Source organism: Heterobasidion irregulare, assembly GCF_000320585.1.
Source record: "Heterobasidion irregulare TC 32-1 unplaced genomic scaffold scaffold_02, whole genome shotgun sequence".
Lineage (NCBI taxonomy): Eukaryota > Fungi > Basidiomycota > Agaricomycetes > Russulales > Bondarzewiaceae > Heterobasidion > Heterobasidion irregulare.
In genome coordinates, this window is record NW_009258198.1 from 974,194 (window position 1) to 990,340 (window position 16,147).

The 16,147-nt window shown below is 61.4% G+C and overlaps 6 protein-coding genes across 6 annotated transcripts; 2 read left to right on the plus strand and 4 right to left on the minus strand.

Moving 5' to 3' along the window:
* Nucleotides 1–155: 155 nt before the first annotated feature.
* On the minus strand, nucleotides 156–2,329 carry HETIRDRAFT_379293 (uncharacterized protein). Its single transcript, XM_009543940.1, has 9 exons — nucleotides 2,166–2,329; nucleotides 1,978–2,097; nucleotides 1,843–1,921; nucleotides 1,767–1,783; nucleotides 794–1,713; nucleotides 664–740; nucleotides 441–614; nucleotides 330–383; nucleotides 156–275 (listed from the first exon to the last, which is right to left on the minus strand). Exons 2-9 carry the CDS (start codon nucleotides 2,059–2,061, stop codon nucleotides 256–258), a joined length of 1,425 nt encoding a protein of 474 aa, XP_009542235.1. The 5' UTR covers nucleotides 2,062–2,097; nucleotides 2,166–2,329; the 3' UTR covers nucleotides 156–255.
* Nucleotides 2,330–3,368: 1,039 nt separating this feature from the next.
* On the plus strand, nucleotides 3,369–4,184 carry HETIRDRAFT_448489 (uncharacterized protein; the record flags this gene model as incomplete). Its single annotated transcript, XM_009543941.1, has 3 exons — nucleotides 3,369–3,411; nucleotides 3,474–3,910; nucleotides 3,975–4,184. The coding sequence occupies 3 exons, from the start codon at nucleotides 3,369–3,371 to the stop codon at nucleotides 4,182–4,184; spliced, it is 690 nt and encodes a 229-aa protein (XP_009542236.1).
* Nucleotides 4,185–4,987: 803 nt separating this feature from the next.
* On the minus strand, nucleotides 4,988–5,994 carry HETIRDRAFT_448490 (uncharacterized protein; the record flags this gene model as incomplete). The annotated part of the gene is made up of 3 exons (XM_009543942.1): nucleotides 4,988–5,004; nucleotides 5,093–5,227; nucleotides 5,325–5,994. The coding sequence occupies 3 exons, from the start codon at nucleotides 5,992–5,994 to the stop codon at nucleotides 4,988–4,990; spliced, it is 822 nt and encodes a 273-aa protein (XP_009542237.1).
* A 101-nt stretch (nucleotides 5,995–6,095) lies between these two features.
* On the minus strand, nucleotides 6,096–10,097 carry HETIRDRAFT_424690 (uncharacterized protein; the record flags this gene model as incomplete). Its single annotated transcript, XM_009543943.1, has 8 exons — nucleotides 6,096–6,158; nucleotides 6,240–8,500; nucleotides 8,599–8,675; nucleotides 8,744–8,966; nucleotides 9,069–9,133; nucleotides 9,257–9,410; nucleotides 9,494–9,642; nucleotides 9,766–10,097. 8 exons carry the CDS (start codon nucleotides 10,095–10,097, stop codon nucleotides 6,096–6,098), a joined length of 3,324 nt encoding a protein of 1,107 aa, XP_009542238.1.
* A 536-nt stretch (nucleotides 10,098–10,633) lies between these two features.
* HETIRDRAFT_150244 (uncharacterized protein) lies at nucleotides 10,634–14,571 on the plus strand (the record flags this gene model as incomplete). The annotated part of the gene is made up of 11 exons (XM_009543944.1): nucleotides 10,634–11,021; nucleotides 11,291–11,418; nucleotides 11,493–11,693; nucleotides 11,785–11,939; nucleotides 12,016–12,465; nucleotides 12,594–13,028; nucleotides 13,306–13,427; nucleotides 13,591–13,737; nucleotides 13,770–13,884; nucleotides 13,981–14,022; nucleotides 14,502–14,571. The coding sequence occupies 11 exons, from the start codon at nucleotides 10,634–10,636 to the stop codon at nucleotides 14,569–14,571; spliced, it is 2,253 nt and encodes a 750-aa protein (XP_009542239.1).
* A 343-nt stretch (nucleotides 14,572–14,914) lies between these two features.
* On the minus strand, nucleotides 14,915–16,015 carry HETIRDRAFT_424692 (uncharacterized protein; the record flags this gene model as incomplete). Its single annotated transcript, XM_009543945.1, has 5 exons — nucleotides 14,915–15,311; nucleotides 15,372–15,460; nucleotides 15,637–15,692; nucleotides 15,714–15,775; nucleotides 15,855–16,015. 5 exons carry the CDS (start codon nucleotides 16,013–16,015, stop codon nucleotides 14,915–14,917), a joined length of 765 nt encoding a protein of 254 aa, XP_009542240.1.
* Nucleotides 16,016–16,147: the final 132 nt, after the last annotated feature.

Below are 16,147 nucleotides of genomic sequence, written 5' to 3' on the forward strand. Positions count from 1 at the left end.
GAGAGCAAGAGGGCGACAGTAGATATATGCAACGAGTAACCCTGAAAGTGGCGTAGTGAGGGCGCAGTGAGAACTTAGACGCGCCTGTGGCTAGCCAACTTACGCGTCTCGGATCTGGCCAATGACCGCACGTACATTGTTCGGACAAGAGTATTCTATAATTCGAATAATTCCATGGTACTATCTGTAGGTTATACAACTCAAACGTTACATGATCCTCGTAATTTTCCTCAATTATCTCTTCGTAAACACTGTCTATCGGAGAGTAACAAGCTCTGAAAAATTTGACCATCAGCTATGTCGTTCAGCGAGATACATAAAAGACGCACCCTCAGCAGATGTCGGATGAATGGCGACAGTGTCGTCGAAGTCTTGCTTAGTGGCTGTAAGGAAGTCCTCAGCATATGTCTTGAGAACACAAAGATTAACGGAGAGCTCACCGCCCATCTTCACAGCGACAGCGAAACCTTGCAACACTTCGTCGCTCCCAGCACCGATGATGTGCACGCCGACGACGCGTTCATCTGGTCCTACACAGACAAGCTTGTACATGGTGGGCTCCTTGTGTTCTGGGGCCAACATGGAGAAATAGAGTGCGCGGAAGTTTGATTTATCTTACAAGACGTGAGTTGAGACTATGTATTAGTGAAATAACTGGCTTACAGATCTTGACAGCATCGTCGCCGTATTTCGCCCTGGCCTCTGGCTCTGTGAGACCGACAGTGCCGATGGTAGGATGGCTGACAATGTGATGTGAGCGCGTATAACAAACGAGCTTGGTCTAAAGACGCACGAGAAAACAACAGTCGGGATGTTCTCGTAGCTGAGCTTGTCGTTCTTAAATTTCTCAGGGCCGTATAGACGATTTGAGAGGCGCCTGCCCGCGGCAATAGCGACGGGGGTCAGCAGAGCCTTCCCCTGCACGTCCCCGATCGACCAAACGCCCTTCAAGTTCGTCGCCTGCCACTCGTCCACGATGATGTCACCCTTCTTGTCCGTCTTCACGCCGACGTCCTCCAAGCCCAGGTTCTCGGTGTTCGCTGTGCGCCCGATAGCCCAGATGAGCGTGTCGACCTCGATAGCCTCGCCCTTGTCCGTGTGCACAGTGAGCGTCTGGCCCTTCGCGCCCTCGACCTTGAGCACGTGCGAGTTCTTGTGGACATGCAGGCCGGTGTGCTCCATCCACGGCGTGAGGACCTCAGAAAGCGAGGGGTCGAACGTGCGCAGCACCTGGTCCTTGCGAATGATCAGATGTGTCTCCGAGCCGAGCGCTTTGAGGACGCCTGCGAGCTCGACGGCGATGTACCCAGCACCGACGACCGCGACGCGCTTGGGCTGATCCTCAAGGTCAAAAAACCCATCCGAGTCGACGCCGAGCGACGCTCCGGGGATCTGTTTATCGGACGGGACAGTAGGGCGTCCGCCCGTGGCAATGACGATGTTGTCCGCGTTGATCGAGTAGTTCTTGCCGTCCGGGCGGGTGATCTGGACGGTGGTCGGGGAGGTGAGCTTGGCGTGTCCCTCGTGGTACGCGACGCCCTCCTTGTTCACGTTCTTGTCGTAGATGTCGTTGAGCCAGCGAATGTAGGCATCGCGCTGGGGTTTGAACGTTGACCAGGTGAACTTCGTGGAGCTATCCTTGGGCAGATCAAAGTGATATCCATGGGCAGCGTGGTGGAGTTTCTCTGCGATATCGGCAGCATGCCACATAATCTTCATATATACTTGGTCAGGATACCCGGAAGGACCATTGGAAGCATACTGACCTTTTTAGGGACACATCCTACAATTTATGACATCACTATGAGTAAAAAATATAGATCGTAGCGTTGAACGACATACCGACGTTCACACAAGTCCCCCCAAGCTTCCCGCTCTCCTCAATCAGAGCGACCTTGGCACCATACAGAGCAGCACGACGCTTTGAAGGCAAGGTGAGCAAACCAAGAACCGGAATCCAGCAAAAGCTGAACATACCGAGCCTGCAGACCCGCCGCTCCCCCCGCCAATGTAAACGATATCAAACTTCTCACCGTCAATTGGTTTGTCGATGGGGGCCATTTTGGATATGCTGGTCGATGAGAAGGCTCTGGTTATCTGATGACAAAAGGAGGAGCGCTTGAGTCTCATTTTGACATGGGCACGCCATGATCAATCATGCGCACCTGGGAAAGCCTGAGTGCGGGTGAGGAAGACGGATGCAGCCTGAGAGCCTGGGGCGACAAGCGAGAGAGAGAATGGATGTAAGCCAGGGCGTCGACGGTATATATACTGCGCTCTGTCCGCGAGTACAATCCTCTGATCAATCACGTCCGTCCTAGTTTCCTTGTGCAACTCTCGTCAGCCCGCGCGTTTGCTGACGCGCGACAGGATACCGGTCACGTGGGCCTTGACGCTTGGTCAGATCTTGCGTCGGTCATGTGCACACCGGCCACTTCTCCGGCCAACTCCCGGCCACCACATTCCCATATGCCTGCGACCTTGCAGGTGAAACTGGAAAATGACTGCAAGGCGACTGCCGTCAAGCAAGTCTCACTGGGCGTGTCGACTCGTCTCGACGCATATGGTCGATTTCATGACGCGTTAAATTGAAGACCGTACTATGCGTCAGGTTACTGGGAACGGCCGCCATTCGTGCCAGCAGCAGGTTCCAGCGTGACGCTGTCAAGGCAGGTTGAGGTTACACCCCAGCGATCTAGCAGGCTCTGCGGTATTCTTCTATATTTCAATTTGACATTGCAAGCTAGAAATCTCCCGGGAAATGCTCATTAAACGCGGAGTTGAACCTCTTGTGTCTTTGAAGTCCCTGACACGCTCAGAACGTCCATCCGGATTCTGAGAATGCGTCCCCATACTCGTCGCAATCTCCATCTTTGGAGCTTGCCGTATCCCTGCGTCGACTTCGATTCTCCGTTTCACAGACTAAGCTCCCCACGCTCTTAATTCGTCCAGTACGATCCCAATGCTGGTTCTCTTCGAAATCATGGCGTCTGCGGTAGCCGCAACTGAGACCGAGGTCCTGTAGCGGCCACACTTAGGAGCGTGTGCTCCTGCCTCGGTGACATTTCAGCGGGCTCGAGACGCGCCTCGGGTGCGTTTTCGCGGTTGCATCCGCCCCATGATCACAGTACCTCGTCCGGTTCAGGCAGCGAGCAGCACACGGTCAGCTTGCGCTCACGATCGCGCAGAACGCCAGGCCCAGGCGATGCATGGGGTCCGCGAGTGTCTACGCCGTTCCATTCACTTCCGAGGGACGGACAAGCGGCTTCCGTTCATCTACCAGAGTCTATTCCTGGAGCAGTGATTGGCAACTTGCGTCCAATGGATGTCCAGAAGCGCTGCTTTTTATCTCATCTACAAGGGCGCACATGAGCCCGCTTCCTTCTCGACCACCGGCGCATGCTCTCTCCGGTTCATCCTCAGACGACGTCTGGCGCGCTCATCATCGTCCATGCTATAGCCATTGCCGCTAGAACACGGTGGCCTGCGGAATGAACAGCGCAAGCACCCCCCCCCCCCCCCGTTATCTCAGAACCGCACCGAAACCGCCCGTACGTCCGATAACCTCCCCTCTACAGCTCGCGCGCCACGCGGTCCTCTCAAAGATCGGCGGTGGAAACCGCCTCCTCTCCATGAGCGGCACAGCAGCGCGCAGGGACACACGCACGGGAAGTGCTTACGCCTCGAACAGCCTTTCCACAGGGCATCACATCCATTCAGGTCCCCAGCACGCCTGGCGCCCAGACCACCGGGCCTGGCGTGCACCCGGCGGGCCCTCGCCAGCAGTCGCCAGCCTCGCGATCGCGACTCCGCCGCGAGTCCGTCCCCGACGAACCCCAGTGAAGACCCCAGCGACGCAGCTTCGACCCACCGCCGAGCCGCATCGACGCCGCAGTCTGTGACCTACGCGGTCCGCACCCGCCCTCGAGCCAGCCAGCCAGCCCGGCCTCGAGCGCGTATCGAGGGGTAGGCAGCACCCTATCGAACAGCAGCGCCTGCGCAGCGCCGCTGTCCCCCTCGGTGCGCGCGGCGTTCCGCGCTCGAAGCTCGGGTGCTCCGCCCCCCGCACGCGTGCGCACCGCGCCCCCCCTGGTCCCGCATCCCCGTCGACCGTGCGCCCGCCGCGCCAGTGCTCGACGCCGAAGGGGCCACCGCGGCCGACGAGCGAGCTTTTAGCGCCATGAACCAACACGCACCGTGCCAAGGCGTCGGCGCTATAGTGTAGCGGTTATCACTCAGGATTCTGATATCCAAAAACAAAGGCCACCTTCCTGAAACCCAGGTTCGAGCCCTGGTAGCGCCTTTGCGTTATTTTTTTTTCTCTTTTGCTGTAGACGTGGACGTGGATAGAGATAGGCCGCATTGTGTGCGTCGTCGATCGTATAGCATGCAGCATCGTCGACTAGAGCCGGTGACTTGGAACGAGCGGGGGGCGTCGCAGGCGAGTCGAACCCATAATAAGATTATCATATACAACCGAAACAGAAAGAAGCACGACGTGTAAAAAAAACGGACAGGCGGATGGACGGACAGACAGGCGGGCAGGCAGGCAGACACGTCGAGCGAGATGTAAAGAAAAGACAACCAAGATATCCGAATGAACGAGCAACCAAACAACCAAGCAAGCACGCGCGCCGGCGATTCGCCGACGCACCAAAGAAAGAAGCACGAAAGGGGGGGAGGGGGGGGGAAACGACGAACAAGGTCCGAGAGGCTTCAGCTTCGAGAGAGACAGAACGAACGGTACGGACAGAACGAACGGAACAGAAAAAGAAAAAGAAAAAAAAGGTAAAGTACCGAGACCGCTACCGAGACCGAGACCGAGACCGAGGCCGAGGCCGAGGCCTAAGACACCAACCAGATGTATGGGAGAGGAAGCAGGAAGCAGCGGAGAGGTGTACGGGGCGGGGGTAATATATGTATATGTATATATATAAATGTGTGCGCGTGTGTACGGATACGATGGCTGTGGGCCGCACGCGGGGCGCTAAAGACGGCGGGTGGCTGTCGTTGCCGAGGCGGATGAGCAGACCTGGGAGAGGGGGATGAGACGAGATGGGGGGCCAAGGAGAGTGACGCGTGCTCGACGTACGGGCGTGTGTTATTTTGGGGGTGGAGAAAACCAAGAAGAAGCAGAAGAAGAAGAAGAAGAAGAAGAAGAAGAAGCAGAAGCCAATAAAAAAGAGGGGGGAGGGCAGAGCGGCGCCGGTGGTGGCGGCGTATTGGACTTGAACGGCGGCGTGCGGATGCCGGCGGCGAGGAAAAAGCGCATATAAGCATGTGGATGCGTGCATGTGTGTGTGTGTGAGTGCGTGTGTGTGTACGAGCGAAGCGTGTCTGTGCCCGGTGGGAGGCTGTACGCAGCGCGACGGCGCCGACGACGGAGAGAGAGAGAGGGAGATTAGGAGCGATGATTAAGGCAGGCACGATAAGCAGTAGGACGGGGGAGTTTGACATGGTGCTGGGTGGCGTTCTAGGATGCAGGACGAAATAAAACACGAGAGGGAACGACGAGCCGAGCCGAGATGAGCCGAGATGAGAGCAGAGCAGACGAGATCCGGTGCGGTGAGATGAGATGAGATGAGATGGGACAAGGTGAGAGACGGAGCGAGTGTGTGGTGGGATAGAACAGGGCGAGCGCGGAGGGTATATACAGCGTCCGCACGCACACGGCGACGACGCGAGCAGCGGGAGCACAGCAGCGCGAGATATAAAGATACAGATAATACATGTGGACGGCCGGACGCGGCGACGGGCGTGCGCGCCGGGGCCCTCGACGGACTGGCGGCCGCGCGCGCAGGCGGCAATTAGGTGTAGACGATCGAGTATGGGTGAGTATGGGTGCGCGAGCGTGTCGGTGCGCGAGCGTGTGTGTGGATGCGCGCGCTGCGGGGGGGCAAGGCGGTGGGTGTCTCGAGGCGGAGCGGCGTTGCGGGCGCCGAGGGTTCGACGGTCAGCATGCGGCGGTCGCCTGGCGTCCGTGTCCGTGGCCATAGACGAGAGAAGCCAAGACGGACTGGACGTCGGGGAGTCGTGCATATAGACGGAGAGACGGACGGACGAAGACGACGACGACGACGACGGTGGAGGCGAATTCAATCCCGATGGCGGCTGACGAGCTCGACGCCCGCCCCGAGCGCCGTCTTGCGGTGCTGGTCCTACACGGCACACACCGTCAGCCACACGAAACATAAAGCAAACAACAACAACAACAAAAAAGAAAACACCACAACACGCACCTCCTCGTCCTCCTCGTCGTCCTCATCGTCCTCCTCATCGTCCTTCTCCGCGCTCCCCTCGCGCTCGCCCTCCTCCTTCGACCCCTCCCGATCCGTCTCCTCCTCGCTGTCCGAGCTCGAGGAGCTCTCCGCCTCGACCTCCGCCTCGACCTCGACCGCGACCGCGGCCGCAGACGGTTCGGGCTCGTCCGCCGGCGCTGGAGGTGCGGGGATCACCGCCTCCGCCGCGGCCGGCGTCGCCGCCTCGAGGGCCTCCGGGACCCCATTAGGGGTCGCTGTAGCCGCCGAAACAGGGGTTATCCCAGCCGCCGCGGACACGGACGCGGACGCGGACGCGGCCGCTTGTGGGGCGTGCGCGTGCGCCGCGGCAACGGCGGCGTCAATCGAGTGCGCACGCGAGTGCGAATGCGAGTGCGAGTGCGAGTGCGAGTGCGAATGGTGGTGATGCGGATGGGGATGGTGGTGGTGGTGGTGGTGGTGATGGTGGTAGTGCGGCGCGGGGACGCTCACGGCGGTGTAGACATGGTCCGCGTGCACCCCCGCGTGCGTAGACTCGTCCGCGGCAGGGGGGCCCTCGGCCTCGTCGAAGTCCAGCGCGGGCACGTCGTCGGGCACGACCGACACGGCGTCGACGTCGGCATCGCGCGACTCGGGCACAGACGCGAGCGCGCTCGGGCGCGGCGTCGTGCGCCCGGGCTGCTCGTCGCCGGGCGTCGGGCTGGTCGACGGGGGCCGCGCGTTGTCCGGCGCCTTTGCCTTCTCCTCCGCCTCGCGCTCCCGGCGCATCTTCTCCTCCTTCCTCCTCCGCACCCACGCCATCCCGCTCCCGTCGTTATCGTCTTCGACCGCCCCCCCGCCGCCGCCGGCTCTCCTGACCGTCCTCCCCCGCTCGTCTCGTTCCCCGTCCGTCGTCTCGCCCGCAGCGCCGCGCGCGCTCCCCCACGCGCCCACGACGACCTTGTCGTCGCTCTGCAAGCGACTCCACACGCTCGCCGGCGCCTGCGCCCCACCAACCCCGGCACCCGCGGCGCGATTCGCGCGCACGCTGCCCATCCCGCCGTACCCCCACTCGACAAACTCGGGCTCCTCGTCGCGCACGTTCGCAAACGCGTTCTTCGGCTGGACGGGGCGCCGCGGGGCGCCGTAGACGCGGCCGTTGAGCAGGCGCGTGGTGCGGCGCGGGGACGAGGGCGCGGACTGGGCGGACTGGGCGCGGGCGAGCGGGGCGCCCTTGGTGGTGCTCGAGGCGCTGCCGCGGCGGGCGGTCGGGGCGGAGCCCTCGGCTGCGGCTGCGGCTGGGGTGGCGGACTCGCTGGCCCAGCGGCCGAGGGGCGAGCCCCAGTCGTCGCGGGTGCGGCTGCTGTCGCGGGAGGAGGAGCGGAAGAGGCCGAGGCCGGTGCCGAGGAGGTCGTCCTGGTGGTGGGTGGAGCGGAGGAAGGGCTTGAAGAGTTTTTTGGCGAGGGCGGCGGCGGCGGTGGGGTGGCCGGAAGAGGAGGAGGGGCGGCGGGTGGAGGCGTGGGGGGAGGCGTTGCGGGCGGTGGAGGTTGGGGAGGGGGGCAGGGAGGTGCTGATGCCCGGGGACGGCGGGGCGTGGGGGTGGGGGTGGGCGGTGCTGTCGGCGGTGGGTGTGGTGATGGTTGGGCGGGAGCGGCATGGGCAGTCGGCGGGGGAGCGGCCAAGCAGGAGGAGCGGGGGCGGGCACTGGCAGCGGGTGGGGGCGAGGGCGGGAGAGGGGCTGTGAGAGGAGTCGGAGGGGGGAAGAGTGGCCGGAAGGGCGGCGGGGTCGTCGGGGTCGTCGTCGAAGACGGCGGGGAGGAGGGGGAGCTCGTCGCCATGCTCTGTCACCAGGACGAGGCGGCGGGGGTCTGGGAGCGGGGCGAAGCGTATGCGGCGACCTGTGGCTGCGGAGAGGTCGGAGGCGGTGTGGGGGGGATGGGAGGACGGGGGGTCGGGGTGTGCGGAGGGCGGGGAGGAGCGGTGGGTGCTCGGGGGCGGGGTCGTTTTTGTGGAGGAGGACGCGAGGGTGTCGTCTGAGTCCGAGGGGGACGAGACGGTGGAGAGGGAGTGGGTGGAGGAGTGTGTGGAGGAGTGCTGGGGGAGCGGAGAGCGGTAAGGGGCCGGGGCGGGCAGCGGGGCGCAGGACGGCGACGGGCGGGGGCTGAGGAGGATGCCGGGTGCAGGCGAGTCGCGGCTGTGGGCGTGGAGGGGCTGGCGGTGGACGACGGCAGCCATTGTGTTGTGGGAGAGCGCAGGGAGCGGCGCTGCGGGGGCACTCGTCCTTTATGGTCGCTGCATCTTGTCTCCCCTTCGCGCACACGTGCCGACCCGTCCCCCGTTCTTGGCGCCCTCCCGCACCCACCCCCACCGATCCCCGTCTCGTCCCATCTCTCCCCCCCCTCATCCGCCCACCCTCCCTGCCCCCCCTCCCTGCCCTCCCTGCCCCCGGTGCGTCCCCAGCGACGCCGTCGCTCGCTCACGAAATGCCTCCGGCGACCCCGCATTACCACGCGCCGGGGTCCGCCCGCCCCGGCATCCCCACCGCAGGACCCCCGCCACTGCCACCGCCACCGCCACCTCCTCTCGAACCCGCGGACTCCTGCAGACTCCTATTCCTTTCCGGCCGTGCCAGCCTCGACAGGTCCCGGCTTCGCTCCAGTCTTTGGAAGCTCTCCCCGCCACAGGCTCGCTCCCCAGCCTGAGCCCGCGCCTGCACCCCCCGATCGGTCCCTGCGAGGTCCTACGTCAAGCCCACACTGCCAGCACGCCAGCCAGCCTCCGTTCTGCGGGCTTCGATCCCCCGCGTCGACGATCGAATGTTCACGAACGTACCGGCGTGGCCCCCCGCGGCCCCTCCGACTCCGACCCCCGACGAGCCTCGACGCACATCATCCCCCCTTGGCAATCCTGCCGTGCGACGCCGTTTTCAACAATCCAATCCACGCACGCACGCACGCACGCCGTCGCCAGGCCGATGGGTCTGGGACGCGACGCGCGTCCCGTCGCGTGTCCCCGCTCACGTCGTCCCCTGTCGTCCCCTGCCGTCCTTTTTCATTTCCCGTCGCTCTCCGTCTCCAGGGGCATCTCGACCGTCGAGCGTGATCTCTTCTTCTCTGACAATGGCCAAGATCCCGCGCATGCGCATCTCGATCCTCTTCCCCCGTGATCTCTCTTCTGTCTGTGCCCATCGACATCGCGAGCGCTCTCAGCGTCCGCCCGTCCTGCCGCCCCGCACGATACAAATCCCTCCCACGCACCCTCCTCCTCCGCGTCCAAACCCGCGCAACCCCAAGCACCTCCCGCCAGCCACGCCGCCACGCCGCTAAAACAGCACTTGTTATTACTCAACGCCGCGAGCCATTCGAGGCCGTTTGCCCCGAGACCCCCGGACGCGCTCCATTCTCCGCTAGGGCCGACCTCGACGGTAGCGTGCATTCCGAGCGCGTTGCGGCGTGTCGCTGTCTGCCCTCGCGCGTGGCGGCGGTCATGCGTGTGTCCCTGTGCGGCGCGCGGCGGCGCTGCAGCTCACGGGAGCGCAGAGGAGCGCCGCGCGACGGCGTCCTGCGCCCGCGCGCCAAGGGCGGGTGCGCTGCTGCGTGTCAGGGCGCGCGCGCTTCGGACGCCCTGCGCGAGACTCGCGCCGAAGACTACGGGCCCGCGTTCATTGCCGCGAGACCTCGACGTCTGGGGCACTAAGCGCGCGACGTCACCGGCCCCCCGCGCGTCATCGACGCCCTCTACGTACTCCCTCACTCGCGTCCATCCAGCCCTCGTCGACCTGGCCTCCTCCCCCCGATCGCTTGCTGCCGACCGCTGCGGACCGTCGGCGGCTTTAGTTCTGGCTTGACTAGACGGGGCCATCGAAGCTGGCCCGCGGTTGCCCAATCTGTGCGCGAGACGACTGAGTCGTGGTTCCTGCGCGCCTCGCGAGATTGGCTTGGGGGGCTTGGCGTGCGCAGGCACGCGCGCTGGGCGGTCTATCTTTTGCCTCGGGACTGCGCTCGAGGGAACAGGTCATGTGCAGGGCGATTGTACGGAGCGAGGGTACAGTATTCGGCGCGGTAGATGCGAGACGGTGGAGGTTGCTATACAGTCGTGAGAGGGCGCAACACGCGAGGTGGAGTAAGCTGGAGGGGGAGCTTGCGCTACTGTCTAGACGTGCGTGGGGCGTCCGGCTCTCGCTTTCGAAGATACGGATACGCGAGTGAGCGAGTGCTTTGTTTCTCTTTGGCTCGAGCACGCGAACGCTGACTGGGATTGGGATCGTGTTTGCAGGTCGGACGCGCATACATACATGCGTGCCCTCGCCGCCACTACTTACACGAACGTCCCAGGCAACTCTCATTCGTACCGACCCCGCCGTCGACGCCCGGTGCAAGCCCCGATGTTTCCAGGCCATGCTCGCACGCACGCACGCTCGCTCGGAGACTCGCGGACGCCACACACCAGTCTCGCGGGGGAAAGGCGATTCAGCCGCACCGACCGACCCGTCGACGTCCGGCTCGCACTCGCCCAGGCTTACAGCCGCCCGTCGGAGCCCCCGCCCGCGAAGTTTCCAGGCGACGCTCGAGCCTCGGTTGCTCGCCGACTCGCCAACGCCAGACGCCACCGGAGACGCACATCAAGGGACGTCGAACGCGAGTCAAGCTCGTCGAAATCCGATCGCGACCGCCCGCGTGCGCATGATGCCGGCACGGTGGTGTCGTTATCGGAGCGCATCGCACGGCGTCGCGAAGCGCGATGCGGACGGCAGGCGCTTCGAAGAAGCGCGTGCGGCTCGCGTACGTACGGCGCGAGCATTTGCCCCCCGGTGGGAGCGAGCAGGGAGACGCGCGCGGCGCTCGGTGGCGTGCTGGCGACGCGTCGCGGTTTGCCGCATCTCGGTCCATCGCGATCCTCCGAATCTTTTCCAGCTCCCGATGGCATCTGGCGCGTGCTCCACCTCGCAGCGCTGGGGATGCTTATCTGGCATCTCGCGCGCACCCTGGCCTCCTGGCGATTTTGATTTTGATCTTGATCTTGATCCTCCCTGATCTGCGTTCCGCGCTCTGCAGACGGGAGCAGATGGGTCGGCGCTGAGTACGTATGGGGCTCAATTTGGGGTAGGAGGTGGCGCTGGTTATGGTATGGCGTCGACGGCAGCCTGTCTGACGATGCCCGACGTGCGAATCTCGCGCAGGAGGTGCGTACGTGATCGTGTGCCTATGCGCGTTCGAAACCGTGCGCAGATCAAGCTGACGGCGCAACCGTACTCAGACGCGGCGGCGCAACGCCTGGGGCATTGGCAATCTGACTGGCCGATACCGCGCGCGCGCATACATACAAGTTACACACGGATGCACGCGCACGATAAGAAATGGCGGGCGATCCGCGGGAACTTCGAACTTCGAAGCGGGGCTGGCTTGGCCCGCGCACTGTGCCTCTGTCCCTGCCTGCGCCGCGCGAAGAGCCAACGGTGTGTCTTCTCTTTTCGGTTTAAAGTTGGGGTGAGAACGTCTTTCTCCCTCTCTTCGTCCGTGCGGGGACCTGGGTGCTTCTGCTCATTCAGTGCCTCTTGAGGCTTAGTGCTGGCTTGGTGTTCGCGCGCGGGCTCGGCTATCCGGGGTCGCGGCTGCGGTTGCGGTGCCCTGACGCAGTCATCGCGTCCTTGCGCTTGCGCGGCTGCCGCAAGATTCACACCGATGCCTTTGGGAGAATACGAACGTGCGTCGGCGAGCTCGCAAGAGGCCTGAAACAACTTCCTCTTCGCGAAAACTTTGCACTCGGATCGGCAACGAAGATGCGGGCGAGGCCCACGCCAGCGGATGCCGGGCGCTGAGCGCTGGGATTTTTCTCTCATCATTGCAGGGTTCATTGCAGGGTCTGAAGGGGCATCGCCGACTCCGGGTTCCGAGGCGATCGCGGCGATGGCAGCTTTGATGCTGATGCGGCCCCGGACATATGCGCGCGCCCATTTGTCACGGGCGAAGGTAAAGACAGAGACAAAGGCGGGAAGACGTGGACACGCTCTGCCCGGGGAGGACCCGAGTCGAACGTCGGGTCGCAGCACGGGCTCTTGGAACTTTGGCGTGCCAGGGGCGGAAGGCTTCGGAGGACCGAGATGCACCCGTGGGAGACGCGCCATCGTGCGAAGCGCTATCGATGCGTGCGTGCAGGCGTTGCGCGACACAATCTGCCATCCATGCTTGGAGAACTCGAGGCTTGAAAAACGTGCGGGTGCGAAGAACAGGTGGGGCGCATGACGCCAGCGACTTGCTGGCGTACGTGCCGTGCTTCATGTGCTGCGGTACGCCCCGGACGTGCATGGCCCCTCGCGCTCGGGTTCTTTCTTCCGCGCGCGCTCTTCTCTCTCACCAGGTCCCGCTCCGAACCACATCTAGTGCACGCAAGTGCACTCCTATTCTGCCTTGGGCCGCTGCACATGCTTCGAACATCGAGGCTCCGAGTTCGGTCCAAACCGATGGATTATGGCGTCCTCGCCGGCGCCGGCGCCCTCATCCGTGCTAGCTCGGCGGGATCGACCACCTGTGACGGTTATATCATGGGCATGCATGTCTGCGTTGGAAGACTGCGGTGCGTCGAGGAAGCAGCGGCTTCGCCTGGATCTGCAAGCGCCAGTTCCTCACCACCACCACGAGTGAGGTCGTGCTATAACGGTGCAGCTGTGCTATATCGAGAGCGGGCAACTGCACGGCGGTGTTCCGAGTTTGCCCTTCTCGGAGTCTCGAGCTATGCTCTGCTGCCCACCGGGTCTACTGGGTCTGTCGGAAATGAACCGGCTGCCTTCTTCAGGTATGGGGTCAGCCCGCGCTCACCCCCCAACCGCGGATGCCGGCGGGACGGAAAGGGCGGCATCATACACCCGAGCCGAGCCGCCCCGTCATATCGCTGCGCTTTTTCTCACTGGAGTAACGCTGCTGCACACGTTCCGTCGTTTGTTCTATTGCCGATGAGAACTCGCGCTGACGGGCTGTTTTGGGCGAGCGATGTGCCGCAGGCTTCAGGCCTCAGGGCCTATCGCCGTGCGCGCTCAAGACTGGCTTGTTTGGTTGTTCGTCTGTTTTTTTAGAGAGACGGCGAGCAGCCATCCCATCGTCCTTGATGCATTTTCGCGGGACCGGTCGGTCAGTGATCCCTCCGGTGCAAGGGCAAGTGCACCATGCCAGCGCGTCGAGATGATCATCAATCGCCGTGCGTGCGAGTGCATACAATGGCTGGATGGTACGGTCCGGGTCTTCGCGATGGGCGTCGCCGAGATAGCCTCGCGTATCCCAAAAATATCGGCGGACGTGGGGATTGTTCCTGTTCTATCCGTGCTCTCTCGTGGAGTACTGAGGTATCCGTGTGTTGCCAGAACATCTGCGCGCGCCCACTGAAGGGAATGTGGAGGCCAGCTTCGAGGACCTTCAGGACCGGAAGTGCGCTATTCCTCCCGGCCCCGATGCTTCCCTTACCCGAGTTCCCGACAGACCATTCAGTGAACGTCATCTCACGTCGCTTGGTGCGTAACGTGTTTTTGACACTCTTGCTTAGTGAGTGACCTCTGCCGAGACCTAGGGCCAAGAATACCAAGCACGTCTCCGTCGGTTGTCCCCAGGAAAAAATATGTTCCTTTTGCGGTCGTGACGACTGGCAGCCGCGCGCCTGAGTGTGTGCAAATGAAGTTGGGGATGGCCTTCTTTTGTCCTTGTACGTTTAAGGCTTATACTCGTCTCTGTATATGGCCCCAATTTTGCTCCGTCAGGGTGCTGGAGCGCCGTGCACTGTGCGCAGGGACTTTTTTTTCGTAAGTGGCCGGGTTCTCCACGCTCAAGTGTGAGAGACTGAAAAGAGCAAGAAGCAAATTTGACCAGATGATCAGAACCACCAGGTTTGTCCTGTCTTCCCGGTAGAGGTGCCTTTCTAGTTGATAGGAAACCTACCAGCCGTCCTATCGAATCAAGGGCCATGAGCTCGCTCAAGTTTACCCTTTTGCTGCAGTGGACTGAAATCTCTCATGCATTGTGGGCTGCTTGTACGCGATCGCGATAGCCTATAGCCTGGCGAAGTGATGCCCTACTGAATCCCCTTGTGTCCCCGCCGTCGGCTCTCGCTTGCCCCGCTTTGCCACTCCTCCGCACTCCTCTTTTGACCACCATTACATCATATCTAATCACCAGTACAGCTCCTTCTCTCTTGGCCTCGATACCGTGATCACGAGACGCCGGTCGAATGTGAGGCTTCACCGGACTTGGACAGTCACTTGACATGTTTTTTTCTATCCAGCATCGCCGGGGTCCTTCTCGAGGGTGCCCGCATGCTCTCCGACCGCACCTCCGGTGATATCGTTTTCTAAATGTGGAACCCGAACATAGGGCTTCCGAAATCAAAGACGTAGAGCTTGAAGCGCGCCGCGGAACCGTGATTTATCCTCATGTTCATTTTCAAGGTTCTTCGATACATTAACCACTAATCTGTTCGGAAGGCGTTGGTGGCGTTCGGAGTTTACTGTGCTCGAGCGGTGGGTCCGTTTGGAAGTACCGCATCGGGCGACCACCCGTATAAGACGCCGTTTCTACCATTTACTGAATTACACAAGAGGCAGCTTTCGGGCGCAAGTCAGCGGGTATGTTCTTCCAACTTTCTCAGGATATGTTCTCCTCTGCAAAGGATCTTCTCTTCCGCATTGCCGTTATCGATCAGCTTCCCAATTTCTTTACCGACTGCTTGACACAATGCGGCAGCCATCTGACAGGCGTTTGCGATCGAGTGTGGTTGCCATTCTGTGAACTTCCTGTAGCTTCGAGACTTAGTGCGACCCCTATGTCAGCCTTAGCTTTGCCCTCCCACATCGTCCACTCCTCTGTTCGGACGGCTCTTACTATGCCAAGCCTTCCGTATTTGACTGCCCTAGCTATACCGGACCCTGCATTGTCATATCTAGTCAACGTAGCTCCGCTGACTGACAACCTGTGTCTGTGGTCTCGACATCCTTGGTCATCAACGCTCCTAGGCCATTCTTGCTTGAAACATGCAGGCACCGGTGCCCCAGAGTGCCCTCTCCTCTCTAATGCCCGCGCTACGTCATAAAACCGCCTATGCCACGAGTTCGAGCAAGTCACGCGAGCAAACAATGCTCTAGAGGGACAGGCTTACTCACGCGAGATAGACCTCGGGTCGCTCATGTCTTCGAGAAGGAGGACCCGATCGACTTCAATGTCAGTCGGTGAAGAAGCTTCTATGTCCTACATCGCACGTTCATTTCCGACGATCTAATCGAGCGTAGGCGCAGCGTGCCTCACTTCTTCAGATTATCTTGCGCGAGTTTTGCTTTTAGAACGTTGCAGATGAATTCCACGAGGCGGGATCTCGATCAAGACTCTTCGCCTATTATCCTTTTTTCATCCTTTGTACAGGATACATCACTTGGCCTCGCGGTTCCATAGTTGCTGAATGCATGATATTCGTGCACGACGGCTAGAATTCACCATCACACACTATGCTGCCCCTCAAACGTGCAGTTGAAGGATGCTTGAAGAAGCTGTCTCGTCACGCTGGCCCTGAATTCCCCGGAAGCTGATCGAAGCACACGTCTCAGTAGGCATCAACGCTCTTACCATCGATACGCGCGCTACCTACGTGGATGACACCCCTATCATACCAGAAGATAACATTGCTGCCGAACTGCGTTGGTGAACGACTGCGTTCCACCTGGTGCTTCGAGGCAGTCCATTGGAATTCTCTGCAGGTGGTAAGACCTGTCCGACATCTAGGACATATTGGCCTAGGGATGAGACCATATCAAGGTCAGATGTGCTTGAGTACCTCTTAATTATCCATACTACTCGATACTACTTTGGCATTCCGAATACTAGCTGAGGCGTCCAAGGAACACCTAGTATAATGTCCGATCTGAATATAGATTCGAACTA

Coding starts and splice junctions, on each gene's coding strand:
- HETIRDRAFT_379293 (XM_009543940.1), bottom strand. CDS start 2,061: ATGGCCCCCATCGACAAACCAATTGACGGTGAGAAGTTTGATATCGTT. Junction 384..440: donor TGTCGCTGTGAAGATGGGCG/GTGAGCTCTCCG, acceptor ACTTCCTTACAG/CCACTAAGCAAGACTTCGAC. Junction 276..329: donor TCATCCGACATCTGCTGAGG/GTGCGTCTTTTA, acceptor CAAATTTTTCAG/AGCTTGTTACTCTCCGATAG.